The sequence below is a fragment of the Trichosurus vulpecula genome, chromosome 2 (assembly GCF_011100635.1).
Source record: "Trichosurus vulpecula isolate mTriVul1 chromosome 2, mTriVul1.pri, whole genome shotgun sequence".
Classification (NCBI taxonomy): domain Eukaryota; kingdom Metazoa; phylum Chordata; class Mammalia; order Diprotodontia; family Phalangeridae; genus Trichosurus; species Trichosurus vulpecula.
The window spans coordinates 214,057,760-214,077,053 of NC_050574.1; the positions used below are offsets into that span (position 1 = coordinate 214,057,760).

At 40.5% G+C, this 19,294-nt stretch overlaps 1 protein-coding gene across 1 annotated transcript in view; it reads right to left on the reverse strand.

Annotated features, from left to right (window-relative positions):
- Positions 1-11,358, reverse strand: part of IFIH1 (interferon induced with helicase C domain 1) — a 108,187-nt gene extending 96,829 nt beyond the window's left edge. The window contains exon 1 of the mRNA XM_036745415.1: positions 10,531-11,358. Coding sequence (XP_036601310.1) covers positions 10,531-10,986 — 456 coding nt within the window. The 5' untranslated portion in view covers positions 10,987-11,358. The remainder of the gene's footprint in view (positions 1-10,530) is intronic.
- Between the last annotated feature and the right edge of the window lie 7,936 nt (positions 11,359-19,294).

The window sequence follows — 19,294 nt, forward strand, 5'->3', positions numbered from 1 at the left end:
TCCCTCAATGACCTTAAAGTCATATCCTCTCCAGCAATGATCTTCTTTGTGCATACCTGGTCTTGTCCTCTTCCATATAAGTTTTCTTTGTGCCATCTATATTTCCTCATGTACCACACTGGAGCTGGGGATTGTGATGTTACAGAACAAATGTCGCGACCCTGGGGTTACTGAGGGAGAAAACCATTATAGAAACTTTCACATGTCTTTAACAGTATTTGTTTCTTTGGTGTCCTTCCAGTTCCATCCTTTAATGGGTAGAGCTTAACTAGGTACTTTGCCAAACTTCCCATAAACTTGGGAAATTTAAAGGATTAGTGTCACAGAGCTATCAAGAAGGGAGCTCAGAAGCCATCTAGTAGCCTCTTTTTACCAATAAGGAAAGTGAGGCACAAGTTACTTATAGGTATAGGTCATCAGTGCCAAAGGCATAGTTTGAACTCAGGCCTGACTCCAGAGGCAGTAGTCTTTCCACTGTAGCTTGGTTTTTCTATCCAGTGTATCGCATTGTTTTATGATGCAATACTGCTTATAATATTTCGTACTCCTATTCCATCAGATTTTAAAGATAAGATTACATTCTAAACTGGTGTTGCCTTTAGCTACCATGTCTCTGTGCCTGGTTGTGGTTGTGTGGTTTGTCCTTTGTTCTCGAACAGGACCATGACATCAGGGAGATGATGACATGACTTGCAGTTGACTTTGATTTAAGTGAGGGTGGGCTGCGCAAAGTCACCAACCTCACTTTCTCCTCTACAGTCATCTGGGTCCAGTAGCCAGATATTCATCAGGACAAGTGGAGATGGCCAAGGATGCAATGGGAGACCCTGGCCCTTTCAGGCTAAGATCTTCTCAGGTGCTCACTTTGACAGAGGCATACCCATTCAGTGAATAGGCCTCTTTAAGAAGGGAGTCGAGGGATGGCCCCTTTAATACGAAGAAAAAAAAATCAAACTGGGTGGCGAAGACTCTCAGGGTTGCTGGTCAAAAGAAAAACAGTTACTATTTACATTCACTCTGAGTGAGGAGGGCCTCAAAAATAACCATGAAGTGGTGCTTGGGGAGGGACCTATTGTTGTCCAATCCATTAGATCCAGAGTGAATTGGGTTTAGGTTTGGTCTTTAAGAAATCCAGCCAGTAAACCCCAAGTTAACTAGGTAGATTTTGGCCATCAAAATTTACCTTCCTTTGGGCAAAACACCCTTAGGCAGGGGAGGGGAGAGGAGGAAAGGGGAGGGAAGGCCAGTTCCTTGAGCTCCTCAATTTCTCCTTCATCTTCAGCAGAAGGATGCTGCCTAAGAAAAATAATTATTTCTCTCTTGTATTTAATAACTAATTATTGAATTAGGCCCAAGGTTTTTTCCCCTTTTCTACTTCCTCATCCAGAAATCAACCAGCATGGGAAATCTTGGGCAAAGACTCAGGGTATGAGCTCATCAAAAATAGTAAAGAAATTCTACATTTAAATGGATGGGTAGATTCCTGCTTACTGTGTTTACTCAGACAGGTGTGGGAAAATGTGGATTCTCCCTTTCGTCAAACTAGTGATATGGAAATTGATAAATCTCTTCAACCAAGATTTGGGTGCTCAGTGTCACCTACCTCAAGACCCTCAATGGAATAAGCCTGCCTCAAAATATTCATTCTCTCATTACTTTTTAACCAATCAGACTTCATTGCCACCCTCAGGAACACCCACCCTTCTAAGGGCTATAAGGGTTGAGTGGGTTCCATGAGGGGTCTTTGGCATTTGAGAGTGTCACTGACCCTTGTATTAATAAGATGCTAGCATTATTAATAAAATGATTAGTTACCCAGAAATAATGTCTCAAACTTTTTACATGTCACATTCCTTTATCCTTTAATTCAAAATAGCCAGCCTTTCTCAGGATTCCACAGACCTGGTAAACTAAAATAAAGCCTCATCATACAGGCCATTTTAGGAGTAGGCTAGACCTAACTGGTTAAGTCAGTTTCTGAGCTACTTTAGACTGTTTATTCTGGCAACTGATTTACATCAGCTAAACTTCCTTAGAAATTAGAATATCTATATCAATGTCTGTTGCTTTATCTATTATCCATTTTTGTCTGCAGATATAAATAGCTTGTGTAAACTTGTCCGGATGGAGCTATTTTAATTAAATGCCACAACATTTATTATTTTTCTTCTAATTATTTTTAAATATTAAACTTTTCTTTAGTAAGTCAATGGTCTGATTCTATACAGATGGCTGATATGGAAATGACTCTCACATCAGTAGGCACTCATTTCCTCTGTATTTAATATAATCAGCTTCAACTATGGTCATCTTAACAGTGCTTGCCTTCCTATACAATTGCTGAAGAAGATATTTTTTATATATAGGCGTGATGCTTCTGTGTAGTCTACACACTTTTGATGGCTTTCACTTGTTCATCTTGAGCCATATTTCCAAACATATCTTTTCCATACTCCCCTGTGCTATCTTTGCTTTGAAGTCATGGAGTATCAAAGTTAATTTACTTTGAAGATATTTATAAAGTTCTTTGTAGAACTATTCTCCCTTCTTTCCATACTCTGCAATAGGTGTTCGCATGTGAGCCGTAATTAGTTTTGATGTTCGTCTTTTTGCAAGGGCTCTCAGTGGTATGGCAATACTAGATCACCAAGTATCCCATAAAGTTATGTTTCTTGTTGCCTTTGGACACACTCCACCACCACCTTTATTAAACTCGACAAGAATCTGTGAACCATCCTTCCAATTGGCTACTACTTCTTTATGACTCCTAGCTTAATTTTAATCAGAATTTCAGTATTGGTAGGATTATTAGATTTAGAGCTGGAGTGGACCTTGGATATCAATATCCTTTATTTCATAGATGAGAAAACCAAAGTTAGCAAGAAAAGTTCATGAGTTGTCCAACATGAGCAGCAGAAAACCTGAGATCAGGTCCTAGATATTCTCAACCTAAGTCCAATGGTCTTTCTGTAGCTGCTCACTGTCAACTCATTTGTTATTAGAAAAGGATCTGACATTCAGTTTGCCAATTAGTAAGCTCATGCTTCTAGGTAGTGTAAAAACTGTAATTTCTTAACACCATTATGCCACTGTCTTTGAAGAAGCAGGATGAGGACTAACAGGACTGGAGAACAATTTTTTACCCCATAAATTGCTATGGCTAAGGTATTTATCATCTAATAGCCAGCTTACTAGTCATCAGCCTTTCCATGTGTAGCTAGAATGGCCTTCCAAAAGGAGACTGAATCTGTCATTACGAATGTACTCACAGCCGCCTTTGCCACATGGTAGAATTTACCAGACCTGAATTTTGCCAGCAGGGATCTCAAAACCTAGGGTTACCTTTATGCCACAATGAGACGCTGAAGCAGGACCTTTGTGGATACAGTACATTTTAACATAAGATACAAAAAAATCATGTACTTTTCACAACAAAGTAAATTGGGGATTTTTATGTGCATAAGTAAGGCGTGCTGGCAAATTAGTTCAACAGTTTATCCATTATTATCTTTTCAAGCCAGAACGATGTCTTTCTTCATGAATCATTCAGAAAGATACATATAGTCTGTAAAGATTCAAAATTCAACACAAGTGTTTTATCTAGATTTTAAGCCAGTTGAAAAGTATCTGCATCTTAATCTTTTTAAAAAGATACATGGCCTAAAAAACCTGCCTCTAGTAAGAAATTTAAAATTCACGGATACTTCCATGGGTGAATATGTAGTCCTTTAGATGTATACTACCCCTGACAATGTCAACCATACCCTTTAGTAGAACTAAAAATATATTATAATGGGCAAAGTTATTTGTCTCAGAAATATTCCAAAGGCTCACATGGAAACTCATCTTCCTCAGAGAGCTTGAAAGATACAGCTCTTCACTAGTTATGGTCCCTCTCTTTGGATATGTTCATTTGGGTGAGGTTATGGGTTGTGAGTCACTCTGGCCTTGAGTGCCATCTATACACAAATGCCACCTAACTCTATATCGCCTTTGTGTCAGTCCCCTTGCGTTATTCCCAGCTGTCCTAGGGCTTGCCAGGATTCAGATCTTGGATGAAATCTCACTGGCAGAAATTCAACCCAGGCAAGACAAAAGTGATGCTGATAGGCAGAAGTATTTAGAGTAAATAATGAGAAGTGCCACTTCACTGGCAATTGGAAGAGTATACCCAGCAAATATAAACAACTTTGTGGTGTTACTGGACTCTGTTGCTTCTGGACTCCCTAACAGCTACCGTGGCTGGAAATGCCATCTTCCATCTCCAGCTGGCTTGAAGGCTGCGTACTTTCTTCCAAAATAAGATTCTGCCACAGTGATGTACACATTTGTCATATCCAGCTGGACTACTGTAATGTGATCTTTCTGGTTCTCAATACACAAAACAACGTGAAGATTACAGAGGAGTAGAATTAAATAATTCCGTTAAACTGGGCCATCAAATCTATATCTTGGCTTCAGTCTTTGCCAATACTATAAAAAGTTGATTGAATATGATCCATAAGATGACCAAACAGAATTGACTGTTACAGTGATTAATGCATTCCCTGGAACTCAATGGCAGTGATGCTCCAAAAAATTAATTTGCTCTTAAAAATTGCTGAATTGTTAATACCTTCAAGACAAAATCTCTGACTTTGGTCATAGAACACACTGCTTTAACATGCGTTCAGAACAAGATTTTTACTCTTGTGACTAATTTTTTTAAAGGTTCTTGTTCAGCATGTATTCTGACATTATGCTCTTGGGGTAGTTTCCCAAGAAACAAGCAAAAAAAAAATTTATATTATGGAGTCTGAGGAACTCATCCGAATCCTTAAGCTGTCAAAATATCTACCAAGAGTAAAGGTTCTTAATTTGCATATGTGTGTGTGTGTGTGTGTGTGTGTGTGCACACGCGAGCGCGTGACATGGCTCCCTTTGGCAGTTTGATGAAATCTACAGCTCCCTTTCTTGGAATAATGCTTTTAAATGAACAAAATAAAATACATAGGATTACAAAGGAAACCAATTATATGAAAACAGTTCATAGATCAAGATTCTAGATTTTTATCTATAGATTTCATTGATCCCAGATTAAGAACAAGGATTTCATTCTTATTGTGCTTTTTACCCCCAAATTTTGGAAGCTACAACTAAGGTCATTCAATTCCTGTAGAGCATCATTCTCCACTCTCGTCCATTCTTCATTCCTATCCCTCAAATGCTCCTACCTCAAAGTTTCAACTAAACACCACCCAGCTCTTCCACTGTGCTTTCTGGAAAGCCTGTGTCATCTCCCACTCCTTCCACCTACTAGCTATTACTGTTATTAAACTTGGCTTCCCTCTGATGACACAGCTTCCCTGGTCACCCTTCCCTAGTACTAGCTGTACTTCCACTCATTCTCCTTGGCTTACTGGTGGAGGAATAGGATTTGGAATATTCCTTTCTCTTCGTTGCCACTTCATGGTTCTCCCTCTACGTCCATCTCTTAGTAACCTCTCTTCCTTTGAGGTTGATGCTATTTGTATTTGTGGTTGTTGTCTGTTCATCTTTTGAAGAGGGCCAGTGACATCATGAAGGCGATGTCTTGACTTGAGCATGAACTGAATTTAAGTGAGGCAGAACTGCACAAAGTCTTTAGCCTCACTCTCTTTTTTGGAGTCATCGAAGTCCAGTGGCAAGACAAAATCAAGATGACTGGCAATGCCCTGGGATGCAATGAATGACCTTGGAGTCTACAGGGTCTGACCAAGTTGTAAGTGCTCCACAGTGCCTTCTTCAGCTGCCTTCCTAACCACTGTAATAAGTTGTTTTTATTCTCTCATTCCTCCAAGGGAAGTCTTCACATGCTTGAGGCAGACATCCCCCTTACTCATGGACAGGTTTGAGGCCTATCAGTTACCCTCAATCTGGCTTAGCCTATCTAGTTTTAATGGGGTTTGGCCACTATGCATGCTATTGGCACCACAGATGAGAGTTGGCTGACAGATACCAAAAGTGGGTAAGCAACCCAGAAAAAGGCTTAGCAAGCCCTCACACCAGAGGTGCGAGGCTTCCCTTAACACCCCCACCCCCATACACACACATATTTATTTACCACCAAATCAAAATCCTGGTAATGATTATCTATAGATCACCATGCAATTCCCCTTCCTTCCTCAATGAATTCAATATATGGCTCATAACTTTTCTCTCATACTAGGGGACTTCAAAAATATATATTAACTTTCCCTCAATCACCCTAAACACTGAGTTTCTCAACCTTCTCACTTACCATGAACTACTCAATACCACCTCAGCCAAAAAGATGGTTACACCCTTGATCTTGCCATCATCTACAAATGTACCACTTCTATGTTCAAAAATTCCAAAAATCCCCTCATCTAACCCTAATTTATTGGCCTTTTACCTCTCTTCTTTACCTACAAAACCCTATTCTTCATCCATACCATAATCTCCTATTTCTTCAACGCTCAATTTTCATTCTGTAACCAGAATGGCCTTTGTTTTCTTTGAGTGACTCAATTTATCAATTTAACACCCCATTAGGTGTTAACGTAACCCATGTGGATGTGAACCTCCCAGGGTCCTAAGGGCAGGGGCCAACTCAAGAACCAATCACCAGAGCCTGAGCTCTGGTGATTCAGATGATGTTTGATATCTGAAGCCCTATAAGAAGGGAGGACAGAGCCGTTTGCGCAGGGCTCTGGAGATGGTGTTGATGAGGAGATTCCGGGCAGCTGTAGCTCAGGAGCCCTCCAGCTTGTAAACCCGGATGCTGAAATTTTGTTGAACTCTGGTAACTCTGTGTTGGGATTTGAATCAAAGTCTGTTGATGTTTGTAATTTATTTGCATTTTGTTTTGAAGTTCAGGGTGCTGGCTTTTTCCCCTGAACTAACTGAATGATATTTGAATGCTGAATTAAAAGTAAGCTTGTCAACCCCTTCACCTTGCTTCCCTTGGTTAAGCAGATTGAAAGAACCTGTGCTGTTGGCAGCTTTCTGGGTGCTGGCTGTGGGTGGATCTTATACCCCTACAGAAGCTGCTAGCTGGATTGTTCAAACACCATCACAAATGTACCACTTCTATGTTCAAAAATTCCCAAAATCCCCTCATCTAACATTAATTTATTGGCCTTTCACCTCTCTTCTTTACTTACGAAACGCTATTCTTCATCCATACCATAATCTCCTATTTCTTCAACGCTCAATTTTCTCCCATCTACTTTGCACTAACCACTCTCATCTCTTTTCCCCATGTTGATCCCTTGATGAACCAATTCAACTCTACGCTATCCTCCTCTCTTGAATTCCTACTTCCCACTATCATATTGCTGTTATGCCCAGCCAAGCCTCAACTGTGGACTCCCTCCATGTATTGCCTTTTCTCAAAACTTATTTTCCTTGACCTTTCTGCTGCCTTTAATATCATTCATCATTCTCTCTTCCTTGAAGCTCTCTTCTCGCTAGTTTTTTTAGGACACCATTGTCTCCTGGTTCTCATCTTACCCTTCTGACCACTCCTTCTCTGTCTCCTTTGCTGGATCCTCTTCCAGATCATGCCCTCTAAACATATGTATCCTTCAGGGTTTGGTCATGCGTCCCCTTCTCTTCTCCCTCTATACTACTTCACTCAGTGATCTCATCAGCTCCCATGGATTTAATTACCATCTCTATGCTTATGTTTATCAAATCTTTCCCAAACTCTCGGCTGACCTCTAGTCTCACATTTCCAACTACCTTTCAGACATCTCAAACTGGATATCCAATAGACATAAACTCCATATGTCAAAAAAAGCTCAATATTTTCCCTCAAAATGCTGCTCCTCACTCTGTTCCCTTTTACTGTAGAGGCCAATACCATCTTTGCAGTTCCTCTTGCTCCCAGTCTGGTCATCCTGGACTCTTTCTTATGTCTCGCTCTCTCACATGCAATCTGTTGCTAAGCCCCATTGATTTCACCTTTGCCATATCTCTCAAATATCCTCCCTTCTCTCCTCTGATATAGCCATCACCTTCATCATATCATGACTTGATTATTCTAACAACCAGCTGACAGATATGCCTGCTTCAAGCCTCTCCCCACTCCAGTCACTCAGCTGTCAAACTGATCTTCCTAAAACACAAGTTTGACCGTATCACCTTCCTACTCAATCAACTCCAGTGACTCCCTATCATGTCTAGAATCAAATAAGAAATCTTCTGTTTGGTTTTTAAAGTTTTTCATAACCTGATCCCTTCTGGCTTTTTCAGCCTTTTAACATTTTAGTCCCTTCCACATAATCTGTGCTCTAGAAACACTGGCCTCCTTGATGTTTCTCAAGCAAGTTACTCCATCTTCTGACTCCAGACATTCCCCCCCTCCCATACCATACCTATCCCCTCTACCTGAAATATTCCCCATCCTCATCTCTACCTCTCAGTTTCACTGGCTTCAAGTTTCAGCTAAAATCCTACTTTCTACAGGAGGGCTTTCCTGATTCCCCCCCTAATTTCAGTGCCTTCCCTCTTGATTATTTCCAACTTATCCCATATATAGCCTGTCTATATATAGCTGTTTACCTGTTGTCTCCCCTATTAAACTGTGAGCTCCTTAAGAGCAGGGGCTATCTTCTGCCTTTTTTTGGTATCCCTAGCATTTAGCACAGCATCTGACACATAGTAAAAAACAATTAGAAACAACTGATGCCTATCAATTGGGGAATGGTTAAACAAACTGTATTATACAAACCTAACGGAATATGACTGTGATGTAAGAAATGATGAATGTGGTGAATACAGAGAAGCATGGAAAGATTTACATGAACATGATAAAAAGTGAAATAAACGAAGCCAAGAAAATATATATATATATATATATATATATATATATATATATATATATATAAAATGACTACAAGGTAAATGGACAGAACACAAAATAACTGAAAATGAATGCTGTAAAATTACAAAGAACAAGCTTGGCCCCAAAGAAGTGATATAAAAAGCCATCTCCTCCCACTCCTTTGCAAAGATGGTGGAGATGTCTACAGGTATGGAGTATTGTATATATTGTCAGGTTTTTAAAAAATTTCATTGATCAGGTTTGCTGATTTTTTTCTTTGAATATTTTTCCTAATTACATGTAAAAATAATTTTTAACATTTTAAAAATTTTTAGTTCTAAATTATCTCCCTCTCTCCCCTTCCTGCTCCCTAAGGGGGTAAGCAATTTGATATAGTTATACATGTGCAATATTAAACAAATTTCCATATAGTTATGTTGTGAAAGAAAACACAGACCTTAACCCCCCCCCCAAAAAAAAACAATAACAACAACTCAAAAAATAAAGTAAATAACAGCATGCTTCTATCTGCATTCAGACACCATCAATTTTTTTCTCTGGAGATGAATAGCATTTTTCATCATGAGTCCTTTGCAACTGTCTTGGATCACTGTATTGCTGAGAATAGCTAAGTCACAGTTGACCATCATACAGTATTGCTGATACTGTGTACGTTTTCTTGATTCTGCTCACTCCACTTTGCATCAGTTCATGTAAGCCTTTCCAGGGTTCTCTGAAATCATCCTGCTTGTTATTTCTTATAACACAACAGTATTCCATCACAATCATATGCCACATATATACCACATATACCACAAGGTGTTGTCATTACCTAATTGATATTTTTTTCTTCCTTTTCTAATTGTTATATAAGTTGGAGAGGAAGGATTGGGCAAGATAGAGGAGTAAACTTAACTGACATAAAAATAAGATATAAATAAAATGTGTATAAAATGATATAAGCCATTGTTTCCATACTGAAACCAAAGAAAGAGATAAGCAGAGCTCTCACCCAAGAGAATGCCAGAGGGGTGTGGCATCTTTGGCCTGTTAAAAGGCATACTGATTCCTGTAATATAGGAATGTCTCCCTTTCAGTTTTTAAAATACCAAACATTCTCAATGAAGATTTCTATATTATGTGAGTTTTTCATGACACAAGCAGAGGACTAACCACTACAAACACAGAAAGATGAGATTGGTCAGGCATCCTAAAGCCCTGACTACAGCTACACGGGAATTCCCTTACACTCTCAGAAGCAAAATGCCCCCAGTCTTAAAAATAGTCTGTCTTTAACGGCCCTTTATGTCTAATCAATATTTATTTGGCAGGAAGGGGGAGGGGTTGGGAAGAAGTAAGAGAATAGCCCTCTCACGGCAGGTTGTAGTTTTCCAAGTCATAGATCATAAATCTAGAATTGGAAGACGCCTCAAAAGCTATCTCATCCAACTCCCTCCTTTTACAGGTGAGAAAACTGAGGCCCAGAAAGACTAGGTGATTTGCCCGAGATCATAGAGGGGGACAAAATTTGAACTCAGGTCTCTTTTCACTCTACCAAGCGAGCTATCATGTTCTCAAAGACTAATTCGATCAAATGTACCCTAAAGAATACTTGGAACAGAATACATACATGTGGGCGTGCATACGAACACACAGCCGTGTACATTTGTAACAACTGCACACCAAAGCGGGGAAAGGGCTCTCTCTGAAGAGACACCTACCCGATTTCTGTCTTCCTTCGTTAGCAAAGCCTTTTCCAAACATCTGTCCACAACATCAGTAGCTTGAAGCTTGTCGACCAGGGTGGGTTGCAAAAGGTCCAGCAGCTGGACGCACTGGTCATAAGAGGTCTCTAACGATGGAGAGGGCAAGTCGGCGAGGTCTGGGCTCATATAGCGAGCAGCTAAGGTGCAGCCCCCATTCTTAAGCCCCGTGAGAAACTCCTGAGTCCAGCCAGGGCCCCAGGTCCCCTTCTGTAGCGTGCTCAAGAGTAACTCGGCCGCTACCGTGTTCCCCTCAGAAGCGGCGGTTTGCTGAATGTGTTCTTTCTCAACTCGACCCAGAAAAGTCAGGTAGTCCAGCACTGGTTCCACTCGGATGTACTGTTTCAGCCTGGGCCTGAAGCACAGGATCAGATTGAGGAAATTCTTCTCCTCCGGGGCACACTCCCTGGACATCTTTCACAGGTGTACGGCGAGGGGACGACAGATGGAGGGGAGCTGCGGCTGCTCAGCGTTCTCACCTCTGCACCCTGGACGCGTTCCTCCCGTGCCCTAAGGGCTTACTTCTGCCTCGACGTTGATCGTAGGGCTTAAAGGGCTCCCAGCTCCGCCTGCCCGCTAGGCGCTGGGTGCACTCTTGCCCTCCAAGGACTCTGAGAAGATAGAAAGACAACCAGCTGGGCAGCTCTACCCGGCTACTCCGCGGAATCGGACCCGGTAGTTGCCACCTATCGCGGTGCTCGGTACCGTGACACTGTCCCGTGTCTCCTCCTCTCTGCGCTCTACTCCCGAGGCCCAAGTTTCTGCTGCTTCAGTCGCCAAGCTTCTGACTGGTTCGCAGCGGGAAGTCAGTTTTTAAAGTTTGAACTGGGACAGTTTCTGTTTCGATTCCTGGCTTCAGGAGTTTCCGTCTGTAAAAAGAAAGGGGTGGAGCCAAGCTGTTTGTTGGGACAGGAGTGCATACACACATACATACAATACATACATACGTGCATACATACATACATACACGCATACACTCATACAAATGTACGTATTATACATTCAGAGGCAAAATGAACTAGGTTTTTATTTTGTGAATAAACAAAGAAGCTCTGTATTGCATAAAAAGGAAACTAACAAGTGTCCATGAAGTGCCTAGTGCATCCCTGAATTTGTAAACCCAGGGTGTATGCCCCAGCCTCCACTGCAAGGACTGACTGGTTATTTAGACATTAACTTTCCCCTCTGTAAGATGCAGGGGTTGGACTAAATGACCTCAAAGGGCCCTTCCAAATTTAGTTTAAGGTTTTGGGGAAAACATATAAAAATGATGAATTAACTTCAGTTGCTTGCTTTAGAGAAGACTGAGAAAAGGCTTCAAGTTTGTGAAAAATGTATGTAATCAACTGTTCTGTTCCCAGCAGATGTGGTGATAGATTCAGGGTAGTTGTAAGGAAAACTTTCTGACAAGTGAAACTAACTCACTCACTCTCTCTCTCTCTCTCTCTCTCTCTCTCTCTCTCTCTCTCTCTTCTCTCTCCCCCTCCCTTACTCCCTCCCTCCCTCCCTCCCTCCCTCTCTCTGTAAGAAAAAAACTTTGGTACTTTCTTTTTAGACTTCAAGTCTGTCAGAGACATTTTATTACTGTATATGGTGATACAATGGACAGAATGTGGGACTTGGGTCAGGAAGACCCGAGTCCAAATTCAGCTTCAGACACTAGCCAGCTTTGTGACTTCAGGCAAGGATCTACCTCTCTCAGCTTCAGTTTCCTTATTCATAAAAAGGAGGATAAAAATAATGCCTACCTTCACGGTTGTCATGTGCACCAAATGAAGTAACATATATAAAGTACTCCGTAAACCTTAAAGCACTATGTAAATGTTAGCTACACACACGCACGCGTGCGCACGTATGCACACAGATCTATATAAGTACGTGTATGTATAGGTATGTATGTATATACATGTATATGTATACACACACACACACACACTACTTGGAGGGAGAGACAAATGGCAAATTTACCCCTACTAATTGAAACTCTCCTACAAACTCTTCATACGTTTTATAATTTTCAGAAACAAAGACAAAATTTCACAGTCAAGATTAAACAAGTTTCAGAATTTAGGTAACGCTCAGATTGATCAAATCCAGTGATACAACAACATTCAATCCCTCTTTAACCACTGCCTCTAAGGACTGTCTTTTACTCATGATTAAAAGTGAATGAGTGAATGAATGCCATTTATTAAAAACTTACTATATGCAAAGCACTGAGTTTGGGCTAGGGACACAAATAGAAATTTAAGACAGTTCTAGCTTTCAAGAAGCTCATGTTCTAATAGGGGAGGACCCATAGATAGAAGTTTTCAGCTACAAGTCAGATAGAAAAGTCCTAAGTCCTTAGGTTGTAATGGTGAAGCATATGGTAACGCATTATATATTTAATGTCATTTTCATTGGTTACCTTACATCAGTTTGTGATGCCGAACAATTGGACAGCGTCAAAGACTTCAGAAGCAATAATTTTCTTTTCTTGGCCTTTAGTAGCTGTGGTTGCAGCACTCACAGAAGCAGCTGCCACATGTCCTGGAGTGAGGGAGGGAGAAGAAATTCTTGGAATGATGGAAGTGGGGGCTGGGCTGGAAACAAGACTAATGGTCCGGGGGTGTTGTCATTCCTTGGATTCCTGGGCTTAGATACAGGTGGCAGATGGCCTGTAGTTGGTGAACTCAAGAGATACTTCTATTAGTTGAATTAATAAAAAACTTCTTCCTTCTCAAAAATCATTGCCCTAATTACTTCAACCAGAAGTCTTTCCGTTATTGATCATGCCTCTCTCTTTAGAAACTAGTTGGGTTTTCAATAAAAGTGATTTTAAAAAGATAATCAGTGTAGGACATTGTTTCAGGATGAACAGTTAAAGAAAGACTATTAAAACTTTAGATTAAAATATGATCCTAATATTATTTTGTAATATATAGCCTAAAGAGGGGAAAGCAGGGGCAGGGGAGGAAGTGGAGCTCTGTTTCCATGTGTTTCTTTAGAACTTTTACACATAAATAGAAGGGAATAACATCTCGGGTAAAGACTACTCTATGGAATAGACACCTCCCCTGCTTGCAGTCTCTCCCCAATCCCATCAATCTTACACATTGTTCCAATAAAAGTCTTTTTTAAAAACATAATTATCTATATGTTATTCAAAAAATTTCAGTGACAGTCCACTGTCAAAGTTCCAGATCCTTAGCCTGGCATTCAAGGCTCAACATAATCTGACCTCTACCTCTGCAATCTTACTCGTCATTATTGTTGTTCAACATTAATTCTATGGATCAATTCATTTTTTCACCCTCAACACACCAGGCACATGGCTGTCTCTTGGTACGTTTGCTCACATGAGAGAGCCGAATGGAACTGAATTTCAAAAATACTTTCCTATATTTTTTTTTCAAGTCTTACGGGTTCTTCAAGGCCCAGATCAAATTGTTTCCTCTTTGAAGACTCTTCCATTCACCTTCTTGAGATTCGTGATTGTCCTCTGCTCAGAACTTCTGTGGCATTCATTATTTTTACCACTCTGGCATTTAACTTATGCTGTTTAACAGTACTTGTTATTTTCTGTCTTATGTGTTAGAGGGGATTCTCAGAGGTCAATTTAAACTCTTTGATCAATTTAATGAGTATTCAGGGCAGGAGCCTTTGTCTAGGGGTCAGGAAGCCACCTCCCCAAAGAGAAAGCATTGACTTTTTTTTAATAAGACACAGGCATCTTCTGATTGCCTATTAGTCACTGGAGATGACTGGCTGGTGGGAAATCAAGGGAACGGAATTTTACTGGAAAAAATTGCATCTGCTCGTGGTCTACAAAAATGAACGGAGAGACAATTTTTTTTTACTTCTCTTTTTGTCTTTTGACCTCTTCCCTGTTAGAAAACAGAGCGGTTCACAGCACATCAGGCCTGTATTCTATTTCACAGCAGATCAGGCCTGTATTCCACTTAGGGTGGTGTAGAGAGGCAGCATGACATTTCACCCAGTTTCCTCCCCTCTGGAACTAGTAAGAGCTGCCTAGAGTAGGGAAACATGAGAATTACTTGTGCTTGTCTACAGCTTTCTCAACACATATTGGAGACCAAGAACCTGATAGATGAGTTTTGTAGCCCAAGAGATGACATTCCCTAGGGTGATCAAGTTTCTATAGAAGCACATAAGATTGATGAGATAGATCCCTCATCCCAAGAGCAAAGTTGATGGACAATTCTCATGAACCCCAATGACCTAAGTAGAGGGGGTGGGGATGAGATTAAGATCTATGTAACAAAAACCTGGGATCTTGTCTCCTAGCCAGAGAAGGGAGACTTCTTGGGCAGAATCCGATTAACTCTAGGTTCACTCAAAGGTAAACTCAAATTCAAGAGGCTCCAAGTTCAAGAGAAACTTGGTCTTCTAGAGATGGTTTTCCCAGGCAATATTGCTTTTTAGATAAATCAAGGCTCACATGGACAGTGAGGCTAGAAATTCAGTATAAAGCACCAAGGACTTGATGAAACAAGGGATCCAGACTTTGCCACTTCACACATTTACAGTAATTCAGACAATGCAGGGTAGAGAAAAAGGGTTACTTGTTCAGCATCTCCAAAATGAGATTACCTTGCATCGGATGTCTATGAACGTTTGAATGATTTATGTATTTTCTCTATTTGTTTCCGGGCTCCTGTGTGTCCTTTGCATAGTCTGTACTTTCTGTGGGAAGAAATATAGGTTGTTTATTGATTGTTTATCTAGTACCTGGGGATACCCTTTATCCATATTTAGGGAAAACTAGATAAAAGCTATACTGTTATTTAAGGGAATTTTTCTAAAGTAATTCTAGGTGGAAGCAATAAGCCCAAAATAGAAAATTATTCTCCTGGATCAGCCTCCAGGATTAAACCTCTGGCATATGTGAGCCCAGAGGACTTGGGAAGCCTAGGCTATAGGTTATATCTTAGGTACTCATTTTGAATCTGAGGAGTTGAATTCCAATTAACTTTAAGCACTTAGTTTCCCCATATGGCGGAGACTCCTCTAAGCTTTTAATTTTTTTCTTTTTCTTTTAGGTAGCTTATTTTGCCCTATCATGGGATGAGTGAGGATGATTCATCTGGGTCTACATTTTGGATCGTCTAATGAACTCCAGGGATCCATTGGATAAATTATTGTCTGAGATCTCCAGTTGCCATATGCGCTGCAGGGATCCCTCAGGGAAACTGATTTTTCATCTGAGGGTAAGGGGTCAATTTCTAATCCATCTCAAGTAACCAATCCCTTTTAGGAAGAGTCCTATACATTTTGGGAGCTCATCATATTTTATTTTATTCTATTTTATTTGGGGTTTTTTGGAGCGAGATTATTTGCCTTAGCAAGGAACAAGTTAGTACATCTCATAGACAGGAGTTTTATTTTTGGAGAAGACTCGGACTGGTTGTTCTCTTATGACAGGAATTAGAACAATTTAAGAGAGACCCAGTAAGAATGTATGGTTACACAGATACATCTTTGAAGTTCACCTGAGTGCTTTTCTTTTGAGAAGAGAAACTTGGTCTTTCCTTATTATATTTTTCCCTACTATTATTAATTGCTTATTTTTATTTTATTCATTTTGTTTTCTAATTTTTCTAGTTGGTTTGGGACATGCCCTTATCAGCACCAAGGGGAGGTAAGAGCTATAGGCCCATTATACATTTTCATTAGTTGAATTCATTTGGGTGTTGGTATAATTTTTATGCTGAGTAGCAATGGGTCTGGGCTCTCACAAAAGATTACTAATTTGGGGAGTGTCTAAGAGCTGGGTCTGGTGGACATCTTGGAACTCTCAGTTCACAACAAAAGTTCTCAAAGTGTATGGAGATCTTTTCAAGGGGTCTGTGAGGTCAGAACTATTTTTAAAATAATAATAATAATTAGGTTTTAATATCTAAAACAGTAAATATAAATTAGTGCTGTCAAACTCACTAAACTGTGCATCCTTAAGGATTCCAGCTGGCAGCATATTGACTTCGAATACAAATTAACATCATCTATGTTCTATTGTATTTTAAATTTATTTTGTTAAATATTTTCCATTTACATTTTAATCTGGTTCTGGAAGCGCTAGAGAACATTGCAACCTATAATACACCTAGCTAGACAGATGTTTGACACCTCTGCTATAGATATAGCCCACATAAGCAAAAGCTCCTTGGGGTCCCCAATAATATTTAAGATTTCAAACGATAAGTTTGAAAACTGTTAAAACTGCTTTAGGGAAAGCAATCAAGATGAGGACAACTCTTGGAACTTTCACAAGCCCCAGAGAATTACTCAGAGTAAGGATAAGGACCAGTCAGTGTACCCAAAGGCATGCCAGTTTTGTTGATTGGGACAGAAAATATTTATCTGGAGAAAAAAGTATAAGAGTGGAAGATCCTGAGGGTCCCTGAACCATTTAAATGCCCTGCTCAATTTAAAGAGTTTACAGAATGAGGGGCACCTCTCTCCATGGTCTCTGCAAGCAAGCTGACAGGCCTTTTGGATGTTCATCTTTTCTGTCGGTAGTCAGAAGACAGACCAATGTACACAATTTGGCAGAAAAGAAAAAGATAGTAAACATACGCATTTCTACATTTTTTTTCCACCCAGGATTCAGTAATACTTGCAGTACAGTGGAAATAATACTTAATCTGGATTCAGATGATTTGGGTTTGAATACTGGGCCCGCCATTTATTACATATATAACCTCAGATAAGGGACAGCTAGGTGGCGCAGTGGGTAGAATGGTGGGCCTGGAGTTAGGAAGACTTATCTTTCTGAGTTCAAATCTAGCCTCAGACACGTAATAGCTGTGTGACCCTGGACAAGTCCCTTAACCCTGTTTGTCTCAGTTTCCTCATCTGTAAAATGAGCTGGAGAAGGAAATGGCAAATCACTCCAGTATCTCTGCCAAGGAAGCCCCAAAATGGGGTCACAAAGAGCTGGATACGACTGAATGCTACTGAACAACAACAACCTTAGATAAGTCATAGACAGGACCACAACTTCCTCATCTAAGGAAATCATCTAATCTATGATCCTGAGTGTCTCATAGGTTGGAGGCACACTATAAATGTTTGCCATTAATGTTGCTCTTATTCAATTCAACAAGCATTGCTTAAATGTCTATTATGAGCAAGGTACCGTATACTAGGCACTGAGCAGACAAAGACAATGATGAAATATTCCTTCCCCCAAGGAGTTTACTGAGGAGCAGGAGGAGACAACCATTCGTTGGGTACCTGCTATGTGCCAAACACGGTGCTAAGCCATTTACAAATATTATCTCATTTGGTCCTCACTACAACCCTGCAAGTTAGGCATTATTATTATCCTTATTTTACAGATGAGGAAACTGAGGCTGACTGAGGTTAAGTGACTTGCCCAAGTCACACAGTAAATGTTTGAGGCTAGGTTTGAACTCTATTCCTAACTCTAGGTCCGGAGCACTATCCATCTAGCTGAACACAGTATATACACAGATGAGCAAATACAAAATTTAAAAAAGAATTATAAGTAGACAGGAAAGGTTAACCACTAGGGTGATCAAGACTATCTCTTGAACTGCGACTTGAAGAAAGCAAGTTAGGTCCCTCCCTGTTTGGCAGGTTCCTAAGTGTAGCCAAGCATTCAAATTCTGCTTCAGAAGGAGGAACTCTGATGGATTGGCCATGTTGTTTGAATGCAAAATGCACATTTGCCAAAAAGACTATTTTATGGAGAACTCACATAGGGCAAGCGTTCACATGGTGGTCAGAAGAAGCGATGCAAGGACACCCTCAGAGTCTCTCTCAAGAACTTTGGAATTGTGTGACATGGGAGACATTGGCACAGGGCTGCTCAGAATGGCGTTCCCACATCAGAGAAGGTGGTGTGCTCTATGAGCAAAGCAGAATTGAAACAGCTCAAAGGAAAGGCAGGATGCGCAAGTTTGGAGTATCCACCCCAAATGTTCACACGGACTATTTGTGCCTGACCTGTGGTAGAGCATTCCAAGCTTGCATTGGCCTGATCAGCCACAGTCGTACACATCAAATCTTGACTCGAGCATAGTGATGTCATTTTTGTCCTCTTTGAGAATGAAGGACAACAACCAACCAACCAAGTATAGCCAGAGAGACTCAGGGTGTCAGATGTAGCTAAGACAACTGAGCAGACTTTTACTCAGAGGAATCCACCTTGGCCAAGCCATGTGAAGGAGCAAGGGCAGATTGGGGGTTCCTCAGGTGGTAATTAGAGTTCAAGGGACGGAGTCAGAAAGACTCCTCATAAGCTCATGGAGTAGGGTGGTTAAAAAAAGAGATAAGCCACAGAGCCATGGCCAAAGTGGGCAACTGATATCTTAATTTCCCATCCTGCTCCATTCCTTACAAAGGAGCTCCCTTCATAAATTGTCTAAATTATTCACTTACTGCTTCTTCCATCCCCTGAAGAAAACCCTCGGCCACTGACTTCTTTGATTACTGGGAATGATGTAAGATTGAGAAAAATTTCCTGTAGAACAGGAGTCATTTCTCTCAGTGAAATCTGGGGTGGGAAGGGGAAGGACCCTTGGATGCCACTGAAGAGAGAAAGCTTTTAATTTTTTTTCCCTTCATATTTATTAAATATAATCATACAGTATGTAAACATATTTTCCTAGCTTACACAAGTCTTCTGACATTGGGAATGAAAAAATGCCACCACTCAAGCCCACACACACACACACACACAAAACCAACCTTC